At 46.8% G+C, this 19,431-nt stretch overlaps 1 protein-coding gene across 1 annotated transcript in view; it reads left to right on the forward strand.

Moving 5' to 3' along the window:
• The window catches only part of vasna (vasorin a), a 45,296-nt gene that overhangs the window by 23,442 nt on the left and 2,423 nt on the right, over positions 1-19,431 (forward strand). Inside the window, exon 2 of the mRNA XM_083656205.1 lies at positions 16,874-19,431. This exon is cut by the window's right edge and continues 2,423 nt beyond it. Coding sequence (XP_083512331.1) covers positions 16,887-19,013 — 2,127 coding nt within the window. The 5' untranslated portion in view covers positions 16,874-16,886 and the 3' untranslated portion in view covers positions 19,014-19,431. The remainder of the gene's footprint in view (positions 1-16,873) is intronic.

The following is a 19,431-nucleotide window of genomic DNA, read 5'->3' on the forward strand; positions in this document are numbered from 1 at the left end:
GTGTCGCTTTAAAGTAAGTAGCTACCAGTTTAGAAACAGCAACTCAAGCACAGGTGAAAGAAATAAAGTAGTGCTGAGATCAATCATTTCCAGTCATTATCCTTATCAAGCAAAGCCCTGGAGGCAGGGAGGGAGGGGGGTCTTTTCAGCTCAACAAGGCAGGATTATCATTTAGGGTTGAACACATTTTATATAGGAGAGAGAGAGAGAGAGAGAGAGAGAGAGAGAGAGAGAGAGAGAGAGAGAGAGAGAGAGAGAGAGAGAGAGGAAGGGGGGGGGGGGGTGTTTGGGAGAAGGGATTTTTCCTTGCTCACCTGTGCTCAAGTGTGTGTGTGTGTGTGTGTGTGTGTGTGTGTGTGTGTGTGTGTGTGTGTGTGTGTGTGTGTGTGTGTGTGTGTGTGTGTGTGTGTGTGTGTGTGTGTGTGTGTGTGTGTGTGTGTGTGTGTGTGTGTGTTCTGCTGCAGGCACACCTGTATCTGAGTGCAGGTGACATGCTCATTTCAGCTGTTGACAGACAGGGCAGGCCTGCAGTCGGTAGAGTTTAGCACACACATGCACACGCACACACAAACATGCACACACACACACACACACAGACACACACACGTCACACGCACACACGCAGGCACGCACGCACGCACACACACACACACACACACACACACACACACACACACACACACACACACACACACACACACACACTTCAGCATGTACTGTATGTGTCTCTATGTATATGAATTCATATTTGAATTGTAATAGACAGTGTGTACTGACATGCAGCTCTGGGACAATAAAACACACCGGAACACAGCACCCTATGATCACATTTTGGCACCTAACATCTGACAAAAACAAAGAACAACAACAGATGAAAGACCTATTGATTAATTTATTGCTTTTTGATTGATTTATTGCTTGGAAGTTAGAGAAGCAGATTTGTAACCGGGAACGTCGGCGGCTTGAATCCCAGGCCAGGACTGGCTGGGAAAATACATCTGGCTGGGGAAAGTGAATGATGTAATGTTCAATAAATCTTCACAGGCAAAATATCCATTTCCGTAAGTTTATTGATTAGATTTGACTTGTGTGAACTTGGGGAGTTGGCTGGCTAACTCTCCCCTGGATACTGAACCAGAGATTACCGCATGCATGAAAAGTGCAAGCACGCTCAGTTGACCTTTCTTGTAAAGTTCAATACTAGAAACATCAAGTCATAGTCAATGCTATTTTAAAATTTTACATTGAAATATCTCTGTTTTCAAAATGTCCCTGTATGACTTTTCATACACTCAATTCCTGTACAAACCAGTAGTTTCAATATCAGACAAGGAAACAATTGTTATAAATGGTAGTACATTTACCTCCTATAGCCAACAAGCTGTCATGAACTTACCAGAATTATTGCAGAGATTCAAAATGATTTAAAGACACAGATGCACAGACTCATGTCAGTAGGAAATGAAAATTAAACGTCTGTTCACATGTCTACCTGCTAACACCTCCGAGCTAAAGATAGATGGCCATTGTAATTGCGGCAGCAGAGCGGCTCTGCTTTCCAGTCTGGCGTGAAGGGGCTTGATCCCCTGACAGAATGGAGGCATGACAAGCAGCAGCAGCAGCACACCTAAATGATCCCCTGACAGAATAGTCTCTTGAAACAGACGAGTTGGCTTCCGCAATTTTCAAATGCTTCCGCCATACCGTCTGTAATTCGTGGGGGAGAAGCATGCGCCAACCGGAATGGGAAGCAGAAAGGCGGGTCTTCCGCTCATTAGTCCAATCAGAATTTTTTTAAGGCGGGTCTTCCGCTCATTAGTCCAATCAGAATTTTTTTTCGTGGACACACGTGTCGTGATTGGTCGGATTCCGTCGAACTTCCTTCCAGTCTGAAGGTTTTTTTCCCAACTTCCTTGTGCATGTTCTGGGGGTGTAACGTACAGACTGTTTAGCTGCATTCGCCGGATGTAGATGAGACAGTCTGTTTTAAGAGACTACTGACAGAATGGAGGCATGACAAGCAGCAGCAGCACACCTAAATGCCACTGTGCATTTCCACCATAGCAGAGGCAGCATAGTTGGCATCTCTGCCATACCTGACTCAGACACCCAGGCGTCTGCAAGACGGCCGCGTGGGCCAAAACCCCTCACCGAGTTGACTCACTGTCAGATGATGGAGCATCAAGTCAGTCATCCTGTTTGCTGGATGCTTCTTCCGTGTCAGTCAGTCAATATGTCTTCTGTCACGGCAACATTAAATAGTAAAGCTTAAGGCAACATTTCAATTACAATATTCACAAGGATGGAAGTAATGCAGTTCATCTCATACCTAATTTGACACAGATGTATTTAATAATTTAATTTATTAATAGTTGGTTGCTACTTCACTGCACTGTGCCAAGTTTGGTTTGTAACTGGGTTACTGTGTCTGTGACCTTTGACATGCACAGTTTGAAAAACTAACAAACAAACAAACAACTTAAGCATTTACATCCTTCTATATAACGTCTGAGCAGGAATCTAGCTGTGGTACCCTGGTTCTTCTGACCTTGTTTCGAAAATAAATATAAATAGTAGTTACATGACAATTTCAATAGTTGGAGGAATACATGTACTGTAGTTCACCCAAAGATTTCAATTTGGTCGTTAAACTTTTCAAGTTCTAGAGGAGAAGAGGAGCTTCTTGCAGTGAATGGGGACTCTGAAGAGCTGGATATTCTGCTTCCAAAAAAAAGGCAATAAAAAACCAAACTTTGTGTGCGATATAGTTCGCAACCCCCATCTGGTGAGGTTCGGTAATGCGCAATCGACTCGGATTTTCATGAAATCATGGATCAAAGTATGTTTCATAGAGTGATCATCAGGCATCAGAAGACTTTGATTGTACTACACGAGCTTTATGGAGTCATTTTATGGACATTTATTGCCATTTTTTGAAGCAGAAGGTCCAGCTCCTCAGAGTCACCGTTCACTGCAAGAAGCTCCTCCAGCAGCCAGCCTAGAGAAGTCCAGGTAAGGTGTATGAAGAAGAAACACTCACCCCAGTCTGTACTGGCATGAGAATGAGTAGATAATGACCAAATTTAAATTTGTGTTTGAACTATTCCTTTAATCGGGTTTAAGAGATCAAATGATCAGTGTGCATGTACTGGCATCAATAAAGTATCACGCAGAGCATTCCAGCAGAAAGGACTCAAACCAGATCAATGCCAGATGAATGCATGAAGAGGGCCCACTGAAGAAACCGTGAAACTACATGTGAAGTTATTTGCGCCGCTGGCAGAGAAAGGCAGTCTGTCTGTTCATCTGACAGACTCACAGCAAGCCACGGGCTAAAGCTGTCAGCCTAACAAAGGGCAGAGAGAGACCAGAGGCAGAGAGAGGCAGGGAGCCACACAAGGCAAAAGAGAGAGTGAATAGGAGGCACACAGAGAGGAGAGGAGGAGATGAAGAAGAAGAAGCAGCAGCAGGTGAGAGAGTGAAGAGGAGGCACACAGAGAGGAGAGGAGGAGATGAAGAAGAAGAAGCAGCAGCAGGTGAGAGAGTGAAGAGGAGGCACACAGAGAGGAGAGGAGGAGATGAAGAAGAAGCAGCAGCAGCAGGTGAGAGAGTGAAGAGGAGGCACACAGAGAGGAGAGGAGGAGATGAAGAAGAAGCAGCAGCAGGTGAGAGAGTGAAGAGGAGGCACACAGAGAGGAGAGGAGGAGATGAAGAAGAAGAAGCAGCAGGTGAGAGAGTGAAGAGGAGGCACACAGAGAGGAGAGGAGGAGATGAAGAAGCAGCAGCAGGTGAGAAGAGACCAGTGACTCCAGTCAGGATGAAAGGCAGAGAGACGTTTAATTTCAAACGAGATGGATCGTCACATTGTCACACTGTTATTAATTTGTTCCAGATGGAACTTGCCTTTGGCACGTCTTTGGCACAGCTTGAGTCGAGTTGAACTTTATTGTCCCTCAAGGGGAAATTTGTCTTAGGCACGTTTACAACTGCGATAAAAAAAAAAAAACCCAACAACATATGACATACAGTGCATTTTACAAATCAAGGCAGTTGACCGAACAAGACAAGACAGGGACAGAGACATTCACAACCTGAGCATCAGGATTCAGCCCGTGTGTGTGTGTGTGTGTGTGTGTGTGTGTGTGTGTGTGTGTGTGTGTGTGTGTGTGTGTGTGTGTGTGTGTGTGTGTGTGTGTGTGTGTGTGTGTGTGTGTGTGTGTGTGTGTGTGTGTGTGTGTGTGTGTGTGTGTGTGTGTGTGTGCGTGCGTGCGTGCGCGCGTGCATGTGTGCGTGCGTGCATTTTGCTAAAAGGAGAGAAACAGTAAAGCACAGAGAGGACACGGTGAGATCCAGCTCTCAGTCCAGCCAGAGAGAGATAAACATACAGAGACAGTACAGGAGAGGATGTATACGGAGTGACTGTAATTGAGCTTGTATGCAAATACTTACTGTGTTATTGTTCTTCCTTCACACACTTCCATTGTGTTTACTCTGACATTTGTGTGCTGTTCTTATGAGTCAAGCTGTGGTTTGGCTCGCTGCGCCTGATGAGGCATGCAGTCGGGTCAGTCACCATCGAGCAAGCTCCCAACACAGACAATAAGAAGACAAACACTGCAAACTTCTCAGTCACCATCAAACAAGCTCCCAACACAGACAACAAGAAGACATACACTGCAAACTTATCAGCAGACACTCCCTCCCTTTTTATCTTTTTGTCTGTTTTATCTTTCTCCTATTTCAACTCGATTTCCCCTCGTCCATCTCTACGCTACCACACTACTGTATTAAAACGAAAGACCCAGAAAGTTTTACCGGTAGGTTCTGATTTCACAAAATGATGCAGGTCGCAGTGATTTTGGTGCTATGTTGATCGTCTGCAATGTTGATGCAGAGAATCGTATCGATCTATTCAGTATCAAAATGTCTGCTGGGTATGGTTACTGACAGACAGTGACATGCAGGAGCAGGAGGTGGTCAAGTTCATAGCATGGCACACAAAATATATTGTAGTAGTCTGAATATGTGCACACCTGTGTGTTTGGTGTACTGCTCAGCTTGCTCTGGCCTCAGGCTGAAAACTCATCAGTGTGTTGCAAGGCAAACATATATCTTACAACAGCTTCGGAAACGGTTTTGAACTGAAACCAGGAAGATATATATTTAGGTTAAAAAAAAATCACAAAACCATTCAGGTAGGTTTAGGTATGGATATCTCAACTGTCATGTCAGTGCTATATTTACATGGCTTTTCAGCCTTGGTGCAGGCTGTCATGTCTACATCTATTCAATGTCAGACTGTGTGCTGCTGTAGGTTTAGGGTATCCTAAAGGTTATAGGGTCAGGGCAGGCACGAGGTGGTGGTGAGGGTTGAGGTTAGGGGTTGTGGACTGAATATAGTCTGTGGAAGGTCCTCACCAGTATCAAATGTGTGTGTGTGTGTGTGTGTGTGTGTGTGTGTGTGTGTGTGTGTGTGTGTGTGTGTGTGTGTGTGTGTGTGTGCGTGCGTGCGAGCATGCGTGTGCGTGTGTGTGTGTTTTGTGTGTGTGTGTGTGCTGAATTGGGCCTGTTGCGGAGCGTGGCGGAGAGGCAGCGCTGCTCAGCCGGCCGCACTGTGGAATGTGTTGGGATGGATTTGCTGGAGGGCTCAGAGGGGTCAAAGGTCAAGAGCTGTCACAGGGACTTCTTAAAGAGACATTCTCGGGGGGTGTTCAGGGTCAACATGTGTGTGGATGTGCGTTCATGTGCCTGCTCATACGCATCCAGAAAATCGCCGGACAGCAGATCGTTTCTTATTCTAGTAAACATGATTACATGATTGCAGCCTTTGCTATTGAGTTACGAGTTTTTCGGGTTGAACTCTTCAAGCAGATTAGTCGTTAAACTGATTTTTACGGGTAAGCTTTACAGGCAATAGGTAATGAGATATTCCACTTTGGGGAGTTTCGGGGGGGGGGGGGGGGAGTGGGGCGGGGCTTGTGGCGAGGCTTTTAGGCTACCCCTAACTCATGAAGTCATCTCCCCACAGACCAACTTTATGACACAATTTATGGTCCTTTCTCTCTCTCTACCTCTTTACCTTCGTTCCTCACTCACTCGCCCTCGATTTATTCCAAACAAACCACTATTACTACTGCTGGAAATGTCAACCGCATCACTTCCTGTGTGCCGGAGGATTTCTTTCCTGGGAAAAGCGTGGATGAGCGGGCTGTGGTGTGGTAGGATGAATCATTATGGTCATTAAGTCCACTGAAGAAGAACCACTTCATTCCCTTCATTCCCACTTGACTCTCATTTAATGATGTGTCACTTTGAACACTTTCTACTTTGGGACTGACTTACTGTTGATTTCCAACCACTTGGTTAATAGCAGCACATGTATGATGATCACTTGTTGTGATCATACATGTACAATGTACATTGTGGGTTATGTGGGTGCCAATGAGAACGTTTCTTCACTGCTGAAAAAGGTATTTTCTGTACATGCATGCAGGGCAGTGGACCTCTTTTTCTCTGGGCCCAACTGTTATTTACTTATACGTCAATGCTTCTCAGCAGTCGGGTACCAAGGGGGGTGACTATGCATCTGTCTGACCATCTTGGTCCATCCGTCTGTCGTCCGTTCGTCCGTTCGTCACACTGTAATGTCCCAATGATCCCAATGTAAAGTCCCAGAGCACATTTGGCAGGTGGGTTCCTATGCCCCCTACTCAGGCAACGCCAGACCCCCATGTGTTGACCAGATGGTGGCGCTATAGCAACTTTGCGTTTTGGCCTATAACTTCTGAACTGTATGGGCCAATCAAAGGTCCACTTTCCCTGGATTCCTTGGTTCATTCTGCATCTGTATAGGCCTTACCCCACGAGATGTTCTGCCATTTTGAATTTTAAAACAGTTTATTTTTTGCCATTAGTCCTCCTACAAGCTCCTCCTCCTACAAGCTACTCCTACAAGTTCCTCCTATGACAAACTACTCCTCCTACAAGCTACTCCTACAAGCTACTTCTGCTACAAGCTACTCCTCCTACAAGCTACTCCTACAAGCTACTCCTCCTACAAGCTACTCCTCCTACAAGCTACCCCTCCTACAAGCTACTCCTCCTACAAGCTACTCCTCCTACAAGCTACTTCTGCTACAAGCTACTCCTCCTACAAGCTACTCCTCCTACAAGCTACTCCTCCTACAAGCTACTTCTGTTACAAGCTACTCCTCCTACAAGCTACTTCTGCTACAAGCTACTCCTCCTACAAGCTACTCCTCCTACAAGCTACTTCTCCTACAAGCTACTCCTACAAGCTATCCTCCTACAAGCTACTCCTCCTACAAGCTACTTCTGCTACAAGCTACTCCTCCTACAAGCTACTCCTCCTACAAGCTACTCCTCCTACAAGCTACTCCTACAAGCTACTTCTCCTACAAGCTACTCCTCCTACAAGCTACTCCTCCTACAAGCTACTCCTACAAGCTACTCCTCCTACAAGCTACTCCTACAAGCTACTCCTGACCATTTACTCCTCCTACAAGCTACTCCTACAAGCTACTCCTCCTACAAGCTACTCCTCCTACAAGCTACTCCTCCTACAAGCTACTCCTCCTACAAGCTACTCCTACAAGCTCCTCCTACAAGCTACTTCTCCTACAAGCTACTTCTGCTACAAGCTACTCCTCCTACAAGCTACTCCTACAAGCTACTCCTCCTACAAGCTACTCCTACAAGCTACTCCTCCTACAAGATACTCCTGCTACAAGCTATCCCTCCTACAAATGTTGTCCAATCTTCACCGTCTGTTCTGCACCAAAATGTCCCATAGCAGGTTTATTTTATAGTCCACACTCTTTTCGTATACAGTAATTGACTTCCAAAGTTTGGTCAACTGTTTGGGTCGGGTCTATTTCACAAAAAACGCCTTAACTCAGGAACGCATTGTTCTATGCTAACCAAGCTTCATATACGTGTGCTCTGAGCTACTATAAAAAAAAGTGTGTCATTTCACCTATAGGGGTGCTATAGCAACATTTCAAATGTTAAATTAAAAAAATACATTTTAAAAGGCCATCATATGAACACAGTATTCCTTGATTGCTGGATTCCTTGGGCCAAGTCACTATCTATATAGCCTACTCCCATTTCCTACTCCCAAGTATTTACGCCATGTTTAATTTTGTCCAAAACATGTTTTTTTTGCTGCCTGACCCAAGGAACTACATCACTGGTGGTGTTCACTTCTCACGATTTGCTTGTTTTTTTCCTCAGTTTCACATCTCACACCATCAGAGATCTTTGGCATTGTAATGGCAGTCTAGTCAGCTGTGAGTGAATGTTATGGCAGACGTTACTGTGACTCTCGTGTCTGGCCTGTGTCATGTGGTCTAAGTGTGGAGGAATCAGGCTCTGTTTACACTGGAGTTTGGATGGATCGAGGTAGAGCTCCGTTACCAGCTATTAGCAGCACACTTAATTTCTACCTCTGTCTCTTATGGTGGAGGACACAAGTTTATGTGCGGCTCGCTTTCTCTTTCCCAGTGAGCGAGGCTGCTGTGTGTTGTGAATAACAGAACCCAGCTGTCTTGTAGACATGTTGGCGTGTGCGTGTGCGTGTGTGTGTGTGTGTGTGTGTGTGTGCGTGTGTGTGTGTGTGTGTGTGTGTGCGCGCGCATGTGTGTGTTGTGGGCCCATTGGGGGTTGCACGGTACCTGTTTTATGTCATTTTGACAGCAATGTGATTCTTTCATCATATGATCTTATCTATACACTCAAATACAAATAGTGAGGGATATCCTGCATTCCAGCAGGCTTTAAAAGCTGAAGACTCTGTCACATATGATTATGAATTTGTGAAAGAGCAAAGGGAACCGGTTTTGCAACACCTACTGTAGTAAAGTGACTGTAGTGTAACGTAGGACTGACTGCAGGAACTCCTCGCCATGACTGCTAACATGAAGAAGCTGGATGGCAGCTTCTCGGCTTCGTGGTGTGCAGCCAACTTGTGAACTCAATACCGCCCCATCTGGCGGAGTCAGGTTAGGGCAGCCAGTCCAAGACTAACAAAAGGAAAAGAGAGGGCAAAATATAAAATGACGCGAAAAAAGGACAGAAGTAGTGAAATAGGCCTCCCCTGTACAGACTGGGACCTGTACAGACTGGGACCCGTACAGACTGGGACCTGTACAGACTGGGCACTGGGCACTGGGCCCTGTACAGGCTGGTCTCTGTACAGACTGGGCCTGCCCTGTACAGACTAGGCTCTGTACAGACTGGGCCCTGTACAGACTGGGCCCTGTACAGACTGGGCCCTGTACAGACTGGGACCTGTACAGACTGGGCTCTGTACCGACTGGGCCCTGTACAGACTGGGCCCTGTACAGACTTGGCCCTGTACAGACTGGGCTCTGTACAGACTGGGCCTTGTACAGACTGGGCCCTGTACCAACTGGGCTCTGTACAGACTGGGCTCTGTACAGACTGGGCCTGCCCTGTACAGACTGGGCCCTGTACAGACTGGGCCTGCCCTCTACAGACTGGGCCCTGTACAGACTGGGCCCTGTACCGACTGGGCTCTGTACAGACTGGGCTCTGTACAGACTGGGCTCTGTACAGACTGGGCTCTGTACAGACTGGGCTGTGAGCTTTTCATTTCCCTCACTTCTTCCCTTTGAACAGCTGAGCCCATTTAAAAAGAATGGTTTGTATTGGAAGCAGTGGCAATCAAGTGACTGAACATTATCCATATTCCATTTAGTTGTTCTTTACAGTACTGTACCATGAGTGCATGATCCACTACACATTATCTACTACTACTACTGCTGCTACTACTACTACTACTACTACCAATGATACAAGTCTAAACTAGCTTGCATAATGTCCTTGCTTGTCAGGTGTAAGCATGTCAATTTTTTTATTTTTTAAAAATGACCTTAAAATATTACAATGGAAAATAATACCAAATCACCACTCACTAATACAGCTTCACAACTCATGTTACAGCAGTGATACAGTCAAGTCGCATCCTCAGCAAAGCGGGGGTTAAACCCACTTATAACAACGAAGGCCAGCCAACAATAAATAAAACAAGCTAATTGGCAAGCTACACCAATGGCTGTTGTCTACGCTTGTACAGTAACGGGATGCTTGTACAGTAACGGGGGTTGAAAACGATGCATCCTTTCCTTTGAAGAGTGTTTACCCACATGTCCTAACACAAACCACAAGACATCAACTAAACCTGTTGATCGTGTCACCTTTTATTTAGCGTGAGGAAAGTGAAGCCAAATGGCCTGTGGAAATTTGCAAGAGAAACTTTTTCAGTTGCGTGATTAGTAATTTCCTTTAACTAACTAACTAACTAACTAATTAACTAAGTAACTCTCTCTCTCATCTCTCTCGTTTGTCTTTATCTTCTCAAACACACAGCCCCATTCATTCATTCACTCATTCATTCATCTCCCTGTCAGTGTATTTATTCACCCAACGAGTGTGCCAGCAGCAGTACCTACAAGGAATGACGAAGAGCTCGTCCTGATAATCCTCTTATTACACTATAAGTGGCTGCACACAAAGAGAGATCCGGATTCCAGGCTAAGTGTGTCTTTAAACCGAGACATGTGTCTCTGACAAAAGAAGTGTTATGCCTTGTTGGACGTCCTTATCACAGCACTAACTCTCTGACTGCAGTGGGGCATTGTGTTTAGCATTGTGTCACACTGCAAGCCGTTTCATTGTGTGGGTGTGGGTGTGTTTGATTACCTATAGAGACTGACGTGAAGCTCATTTACTACTGGCTGATTTGACAGGGTGGTTTGGTGACTTCAGCATCGTGAGGTGACAGGAAATTTTTCCACTCTCTACCTGCTTTGCCCTCTCCAGGCTCAACACAACAATCAACGTCGACAATTACTATAACATCCAGCAAGCGCCAAATCTCTGTCAAAAAAAATAATATATACCTTTAGGCAGATAAATCAATAAGTGACACCTGCTGCACCAACATGATCTCCAAAATAATTGTGAAATAGCGAAAGTTGATCCAGAGTAGGGCTGGGTTAAAAAAATCGACTTTTCCGATTTTTAACCGATTTTTATTTGAATCCTTTGATATCGATTCATATATCGATTTTTTTTATTAAAAAAAAATATATATATATATATATTTTTAAATAAACATAGGCTATAATATTATAGGCTGTGTGTGCTAGTTGAAACATATTTTCAAGTTGACTTTATGTTGATTTATGTTTGTAGTTGAAACAAAAACATAAATACTGTAGGCTACATAAATGGAAATGTTTGATCATTAATATCGACTTTTAGAAATTATATAGGCTGAAATCAAATCACTGTGCATAATTGTGAAAGTGTCTTTATTGACAGATGAAAAGGCTGTTATTTACCCTTTCTCACCACCTGGTGAGTAAATATATGTGTAACTAAAACCATTAAAATTGACAACCGGTCCGCAACTTTTTTTCCCCATGTAGATACCAGTCCTTGGCGCAAAAAAGGTTGGGAACCCCTGTGTTACATAACTGGACAATCATGTAATTCAGGTTACAGCTCAAAAAACATGTTTTAGTATCACTAACCAAATCGATATTGAAATTAATCGAATCGAATCGGGATTAATCGATTTGGGACCTTGTGAATCGGAATCAAATCGATTCTTGAAATTTGAACCAATACCCAGCCCTAATCCAGAGCGCAGAACGTTGGAGTTCCACAATAAATGCTCCAAAATTGTCCAATGTCGACCTCACGTTTTGCCTCAGTCCAGCTCAGTCCACCGCTACTTCCTGGTCATGGGGAAAGGAGGGCAGGAGGGGAAAGGAGGCGTGGGGTCGGGGTTAAAAACGGAACACGTTGGGAAGCGAACCGGTTCTGTTGCGACGAGGAAGTTGCAAGGCGAGGACACGACCACAGCTAAACTAAAGTTCATTCAAACAACAGATAAAATCAGTTGTAATGAAGGTACTGTATTAACCCAAAACATGGAGACAAGACTCGATGTGAAAGGAAATAAAAGCTAATGACTAAATATACACTAACATGGGATTTGAAATCCCAACGTTGCTTCTTCAAACACCACATTTACCTGTTTAATCTGAACGTGTGTTTTACCACTTCAACTTCAGAACTCTTTACCTACACAGTCATTTCTCTAACCTCATTCTTTACATTCGCCCTTCCTCTCTTCTGTCCTTCTCCCCTCCTCCTCCTCCACCTCCTCCCCCCTGTCTCTGTCTGTTTGCTCATGAGCAAGATGGATTTGTGGGGGGATATTGCAAATTCCAGCCATGCTGAGCGAGCTCAGACCCTGCTCTCTGTCTGTTATGAGGAGAGGGGGATGAGCGGAAGAGACAGAGGAGAGGGGGATGAACGGAGGAGACAGGAGGGCAGGAGGGGAGAGCAAGCGTGAGGCCGGAGGTACGCCGCTCCTGGCTTTAATGAAACCTCTGAAGTTTCTACCTCAGCTTCCACCCCAGCAGCCTCAGACAGGGCAGCAGGGGGAGAAGCAGCAGCCTCAGACAGGGCAGCAGGGGGAGAAGCAGCAGCCTCAGACAGGGCATCAGGGGAAGAAGCAGCAGGCAGGAGGAGGATGGGAGAGAAGAGGAAAGAACAGGCTGATGGAGGGGTAGAGCTGCGCCTGCATGTTGTGCTTTTGAGTAAAGACGAGGTCAAACTGCAAGACTGTTCTAAATGTGCCTGTCGGGGGCAGTTCAGAATAAACGTGCTTGTCGGGGGGCAGTTTAGACTAAACATGCCTGTCGGGGGCAGTCTTCATTATAAATTCCTCCTGTCCCGTCAGAAAGCACCAGGTGATCAAAGAAATCAAAGAAGACGAGGCGATCACACACTACGCAATTTTGTCATTCAATCAACCACGGGAGTTGTTGTTAAAAGTGACTTCTCTAGGGTTCATTATTGTTTTACTCCCCCTTGAGCAAACTCTCATTGGCTGTCAGATCCTTGGAGCGCTTCAAAACACACATGCCTAACCATGACGCGCTCCGACAAAATCAAACATGTTTGGAAAAAATCTTGTTGCGCTCCGACTGGTCTGGTGTCAGGATTAGGGTTAAGGTTACATACAGGATAAGCTGTGCCAGCCGTCTGGCCCGTGTGTGTGTGTGTGTGTGTGTGTGTGTGTGTGTGTGTGTGTGTGTGTTGGCGTCCGTGCATTTGTGCTTGCATTCTTGTGTGCATATGTTTTGCGTGCACATGCATCCGTGTGCATGTATGACTTGTGTTATCAATAGATGTTTGCATGAACGTATGTGTGTATGTGAGATCCCAGCCAAGCTGAGGCTAAATCGCAACCTTGGACTTCAGTACGTATGAGAGATTTGTATTGCAGCAGCGATGCTAATGCTGATGCTAAAAGGTGGGCAAGGCTCAGTCACAACACCCAGACAATAGTTTTAACAAATATGTATCCCAAGAATGATCACGTTCAACAGAAAAAGCCAGGGAGAAAAGTTTGGAAATTATTTGACTCTACTTTTAACCGTTCCACAACATTAAGCAATGTGATATGTGATATTTCAAGAGTTTCTAAATCATCAAAATGAGCCATATTAATCACAATCAACGTTGTTTGGATTTGTGCATAGAAACAGGCCGACCCTGACAAAGTGTCATGTTGTTGAAACACATGCGTTTACAGTGAGAGATCGTTCAATACATGGCCTAATGAGCCGAGGGAGAGAAAGGAGAAAATGAAAAAGCAGAGATTGGAGTCTGGTTTGCAGCGAGTTTGATTGTTTATCTTCCTGCACTGTGAAGTGAATCAGCAGCATGTATTATACTGTGGAGACCACTGCTCCTGCGAACCCAAGGCAGTAAATCAAGCCACCATCTCATAGTCCCTCCTTTTTCCTTCAGGCATCTCCACAGACACCCCCATGAGGCTTTATACACACTCACTGGTGAAGTCAGTAGTACCATAGATATTATATTACTATAGATGGGTCACCGCAGGCCACGCCACTTCTAACAAATGGTAGCAGCAAGTCTCCTAAATGGGCGTGGTCAACCATTGACTCAGACCTGCCGAAAGTCTCCTAAGTGGGCGTGTCCGTGGAAAACCATGGGCAAAACCCACGTGACAAAATGACAGGAAGTGAGTTGAAGTTGGGCCGTCTTGCTTGAAATCCCATCTTCTTTGGTCGTACATAGACAAAGGAAGAATAGAGAGCCGCAGGGATGACGTATTTTTGTAGGCTGAATGCGGAAGTCCCGAACTTCCTGGTTCAACACTGTTTCTGTCTATGGGATTTTTGAATGGGTTTTTGGCGTGATGCTTCAAATAAGGTCTCTGGGCAACGCAAGTTTAATCAAACGCGAACCAAGGTTGAGCGGGATAATCTTCACACATGAGGACCACTTTCATGAGTTTTGAAGCGTAAATGCGAGCCCTAGAAGTAAAATGCTCCAGCTAAGCTAATCCAGAACTACACACTGTCGCATAGGCTTCCACGTCACGTCAGCACTCAACCTGGACTGTTGTTGATGTGTGCACTGATTACCCCGGGCTGAACGGGGCTGAACCAGGTGAGGGAAAGAGAATTTCCATGTTCGCCCTTTGAAGTGGTGACGTTATTGACGTATATATCCCCATCGACTCAAAAGTGTAGTCTCATTTAGCCGTTTGCTAGCTAGCCGTCCTTTTAACGGCAAGTAAAAGCTTCAAAACTCGTAAAAGTGGTCCTCGTGTGTGAAGATGATGTTACTAAACACTGGTTCGCGTTTGATTAAGCCAGCGTTGCCCAGAGAGATTATTAGAAGCATCGCGCCAAAAACCCATTCAAAACTCCCATAGGCGAAAACTGTGTTGAACCAGGGCTGTTAGCATCGATGATTTCCGGACTCGTTACTGCGGCTCTCTATAGAGGGGCCACGGAGGAGGGAAAGGAGATGGTAAGGAGGAGGGCTAGGAGAAAGAGGAGGTCAGAGGTAAGGAGAAGGATGAAGAAACAGCTACTGTAGTAGTAGAACTAGTTTTTGATCCAGGCTTTAGCACAAAGCTAGCCATACTTTTGGCCCAATTCCACAGCAGCTAGTAGCGCGGTCCCGCTCCGCTCGACTCGACTTTTGGTCTCATCCCACCGTCAAAAACCGGCCCAGCTCGGTTTGATTTAAGGCCGAGTCGTGCTACTTTTGGTCCCTGCCTCGTCGGGGTACTTCGGGCTGGCGAGTAGGTCCCAAATGGTGACGTAAAACTCTGATGGCTACTGATTGGTCAGAGAGAATCGTGTTTACTCTGTCTACTGACTGTCAATGCAATGCTGGCGGCTGCATACCAGTTTAGTGGTCTTACCTTATCTTCTGTTATGTATATTTCCATCAGTATTTTGTGTCGCTGCCTTCACCTCCGGTGAAATAAAATCGTGGCGGGTGTTCAATTGTCTGAGAAAAAAGTCCGCTGCTCGCTCAGGGAGCTCTGTAGTTGAGTGCAGGCTGCAGCGCTCCGCTAGGCCGCAGCGGGTGTTTGGAAGCCCCGGTCTTGCCTGGTGAGAGGCTGCGGGGTAGAGGCTTCACTCTGTTGCGCCTCTCCCGTCCCCACACAGCGCAGCGCATGCCTGTGATATCATTCTCTTGGCCGATTGTCACATTTGCCCATGTACACTGTAGGTCATTTAGAGGCACCAGTATTTCATAAACAGTTTAAAAGTTCTGTGGATGGATTTAATTGTAACGTTATGTTATAGCCGAAGGACAGATATGCGGTCGCTATTTTTAGACGACCAGCTGTGGGCGGGGGGGGGGGGGGGGGGGGCAGATGATCCGCGGTGGAAGCAAAACGTCCATAGGGCTGATACGATTAGAGCCGAGTGGTGACGAGCTGTACAGGGCAGTAAAATGTGGTGGAAATGAGCCATTACAGCTTTGCTACGACAGTTTTGCAAATGAAAGCTCATGTGGAAATCACGACTGCTCGGCCTCAGTCAACACTAATTAGCTGAAGCTAGGTTTAAGATCTAGCTTTATTAGTTTCAATTTACTTTTACTACATTCATGCTTTTATTCTCTGGAGTGGGATGTTGGACTGAACTGCACCCTATCTCTCTCTCTCTCTTTCTGTCTCTCTCTCTTTCTCATACACACACCCACACACACACATGCAAACAAACTACACCCCCCTCCCCCTCCTAATTTCTTGAAGTCCTGTATGTGCGCCTGGGTGAGCAAATATATCAAGATATGACAAAGTGTGCATGTGTTTCCATTAGCTCAATGTGTGTATGCGTATGTTTGTGTATGTGTGTGCCTACCCACTTACTATGCTGTTTGTATGTAGTAGCCATGTGGGTGTGGGTGTCCAGCCGTGTTACTGTGCACTGGCTTTCACGGGCTGAGGACTGTGTCATAAACACACAGCAAAGAGGCTGAACACGCTTCTCACTTACCCCACAACGGGTCACCCTGGGTGGGCCATGTTCAACCCTGGCCTTGGCCTGGGGGTCCTTATCCCCTGAGTGTGTGATCATTATGCAAACGGAAAATGTATCATGATGGAGTGCACAGTGCTACTATGTGCGTCTGTGTGTGTGTGCTACTATGTGCATCTCTGTGTGTGTGTGTGTGTGTGTGTGTGTGTGTGTGTGTGTGTGTGTGTTTGTGTTTGTGTTTATGTACGTGTGGGTCTGTGTGAACGAAGACACAGGAGTAAATAAAAATCCTTCTCTGAGAAACGGAGGATACCTCTTTCTTAATACACAGGTTCTCACTAACAGACTGTTGGTCCATAGTAACGACAGTTTCTGCTTTTTTTCTCCTCGATGTGTCATTTAAAGTCTCATTCTTAATTGAGACCAGCTTTGTAACAGTGTATGGTGACTATAACACTGACCATTTTCTTCTCTCTCATCTCTTTCAGACCTGACACCACCATGCTGCCCATCCTCCTCCTCCTCTTCCTCCTCTCGTCTGGTCTGGTGCTGTCCAGTGACTGTCCAGCGGACTGCAACTGTCACCCCCAGGATGCAATATTCTGTATCCAACGACGCTCCCCCACCGTGCCCCGAGTCCCCACTTCCACTAAAAGCCTCTACATCTTCCAGAACGGCATTGACACGTTGGCCCAGGATGACTTCAGAGGCCTGGGGGACCTGGAGATGGTGGACCTGAGCCAGAATGAGCTGGCGGAGGTTCCAGGGGGTGTGTTTGAGACACTGTCAATGTTGAAGAACTTAGACTTGTCTTCTAACTACATTACCCATATCTCCAAAGACAGTTTTTCTGGGCTGGTCCAGTTGGAGAGGTTATATCTCCATGCCAACCGCATCCAGAGCATCCATTTGGAAGCTTTTGAAGGGTTAGGAATGCTACTGGAACTCAAGCTCCAGGGGAACCAGCTCACCTCTCTGCCATCGCTTCATCTACCCCGGCTTCTGCTTCTTGACCTCAGCCACAACAACATCCCAACCCTAGGAGCCTCAGACCTCCAGACCCCCCACCTGGAGGCCCTTAAAGTGGCCTCTCTGGGTCTCTCCTCCCTGGATGAATATCTGATGGCCTCACTGGTGAACCTCCATGACCTCGATATCTCCCTGAACCAGCTAGTGGAGGTGCCCCAGGCCCTCAAGCAGGATTCCCTGAAGGGGTTGATCAGGCTCAGCCTCGCTGCCAACCCCCTGGGTGAACTCAGAGTGGAGGACTTCCAGAAGCTGACTGGGCTCCAAGACCTGGACCTGAGTTTACTTAATCTCCAGGGATTCCCCCAGGGTTTCTTCCAGACCTTTCCAAAGTTGGTGCGCCTGACAGCAGCTGAGAACCCTTTTAACTGCCTGTGTCCGCTGGCCTGGTTCCCTGCCTGGCTGACAGACAAGACTGTGATTCTTGGGCGGCTTGAAGAAACCAGATGCCACTTCCCCCCAGTTAACGCTGGGAAGATGCTTGCAGAGCTGGAGCACAAGGATTTTGGGTGTCCGTCTACCACGACAGTGCTGATTGCCCTTCCCATGGAGAGTACCTCTGTGCCCCAGATGCCAACCACTTCCCCAGAAACCACCCATATCAATGATATCCCCCCTCCTCCACCTAGCAAAGAGCCCCTCTCCTCAAAAACAGACAGTTACCTCCTTCCACCAGAACCTCCAGTGTCCCCTAGCTCCACCAGCGGGGAACATGACCAACACATCTGCCCACCAAACATCTGCCTCAACGGGGGCACCTGTCGTTTTGAACCCATGGGGCAGCTGGGCTGCCTGTGTCCCCCGGGAAGCTCTGGCCTCTACTGCGAGAATGTGGAGGAAGTCCCTGAGCCACCCAAACCCTCGCCAACAGAAGTCTCTGTGGTTGCCAAGGTGATCCCCTTTGAACTTGATGCCATCAGCTCCCGACAGGTCACCTCCACATCCATCCTCCTCGACCTGCACCGCTTCATCGAGACAAGGCCACACATCCGCGGCATCAGGCTGACCTATCGCAACCTCTCAGGTCCAGACCGCCGGCCCATGATCCTTAGTGTGCCCGCCTCCTACCCAGAGTACACCCTGCGTGGCCTGAGGCCCAACTGCACCTACTCGGTCTGTGCCAGTCCGCTGGGCGAGAGAGTCAATTCCAGGGCGAACAGCTCTGTGGAAACCGGGTCGTGTACGGAGGCTCGCACTGCAGGGGTCCAGACTGCATCTTCAGAGTCCAGGATCGAGACGCCGAGTCAGCTGACCTACACGCTCATCCCCGCCCTGGCTGCCCTGGCCCTGGTGCTGGGCGTGGCCGTGGTGGCCGGGACAGTCGTCTGTCTGCGGAAGAGGAGGCGGGCCAAGGCCGGAATGGAGCTGGAGCTGGGCCCGGCCGAGCCCGATCCCATGGAACTGGAGGGGGTCAAGGCCTGCCTGGAGAATGGGGGGAATGGTACTCTACCCCACAAACAGCCAGAGATCGACCGCTGTCACACTCCTCAGTCGCCCCCAACCTTGCAGCAAAACGGGAGTTTGGAATATGAGGTTCCCTTAATGCAAGGAAATTGTCCCTCGAATAACAATGTAGCAGCCTTGAAACCCTCTTATTTCTAAGATTCAGTACAGGTCAGTGACTTGGAAGGACATGGGAGAGATATGGAGGTTTGCCTACAGAGGCTAACGGATTCATTCCGAAATGAGATATCCACCATTTTGAAAAGTGGCACTTACTCGTCTTTTGTTGTCTGATCGACAACATTGCAGATCGGAGCCTAGATATTTTAGACGTACTGAATGCTGAACTTCCGATTTCTTTCCTAAATGGATGGAAATGAGTTCCTCAGTCAAGAAACCACTGTTGGACAATGAAAGAGATGTGGTTTTGAGGGTCACCCGGCAGAGTTTGATGGTGGTCAAACCCAACCAAGTGTTTCAACTAAGTGCAATCGCCTACAAGGGTCTATAGCAGACTGAAAACGGAAGTGCCTTTTTTTGCATTGACATGTCTGTAATTTTTTTTGGCTTTTTTTTT

The sequence above is a fragment of the Poromitra crassiceps genome, assembly GCF_964638095.1.
Source record: "Poromitra crassiceps genome assembly, chromosome: 19".
Classification (NCBI taxonomy): Eukaryota; Metazoa; Chordata; class Actinopteri; order Beryciformes; family Melamphaidae; genus Poromitra; species Poromitra crassiceps.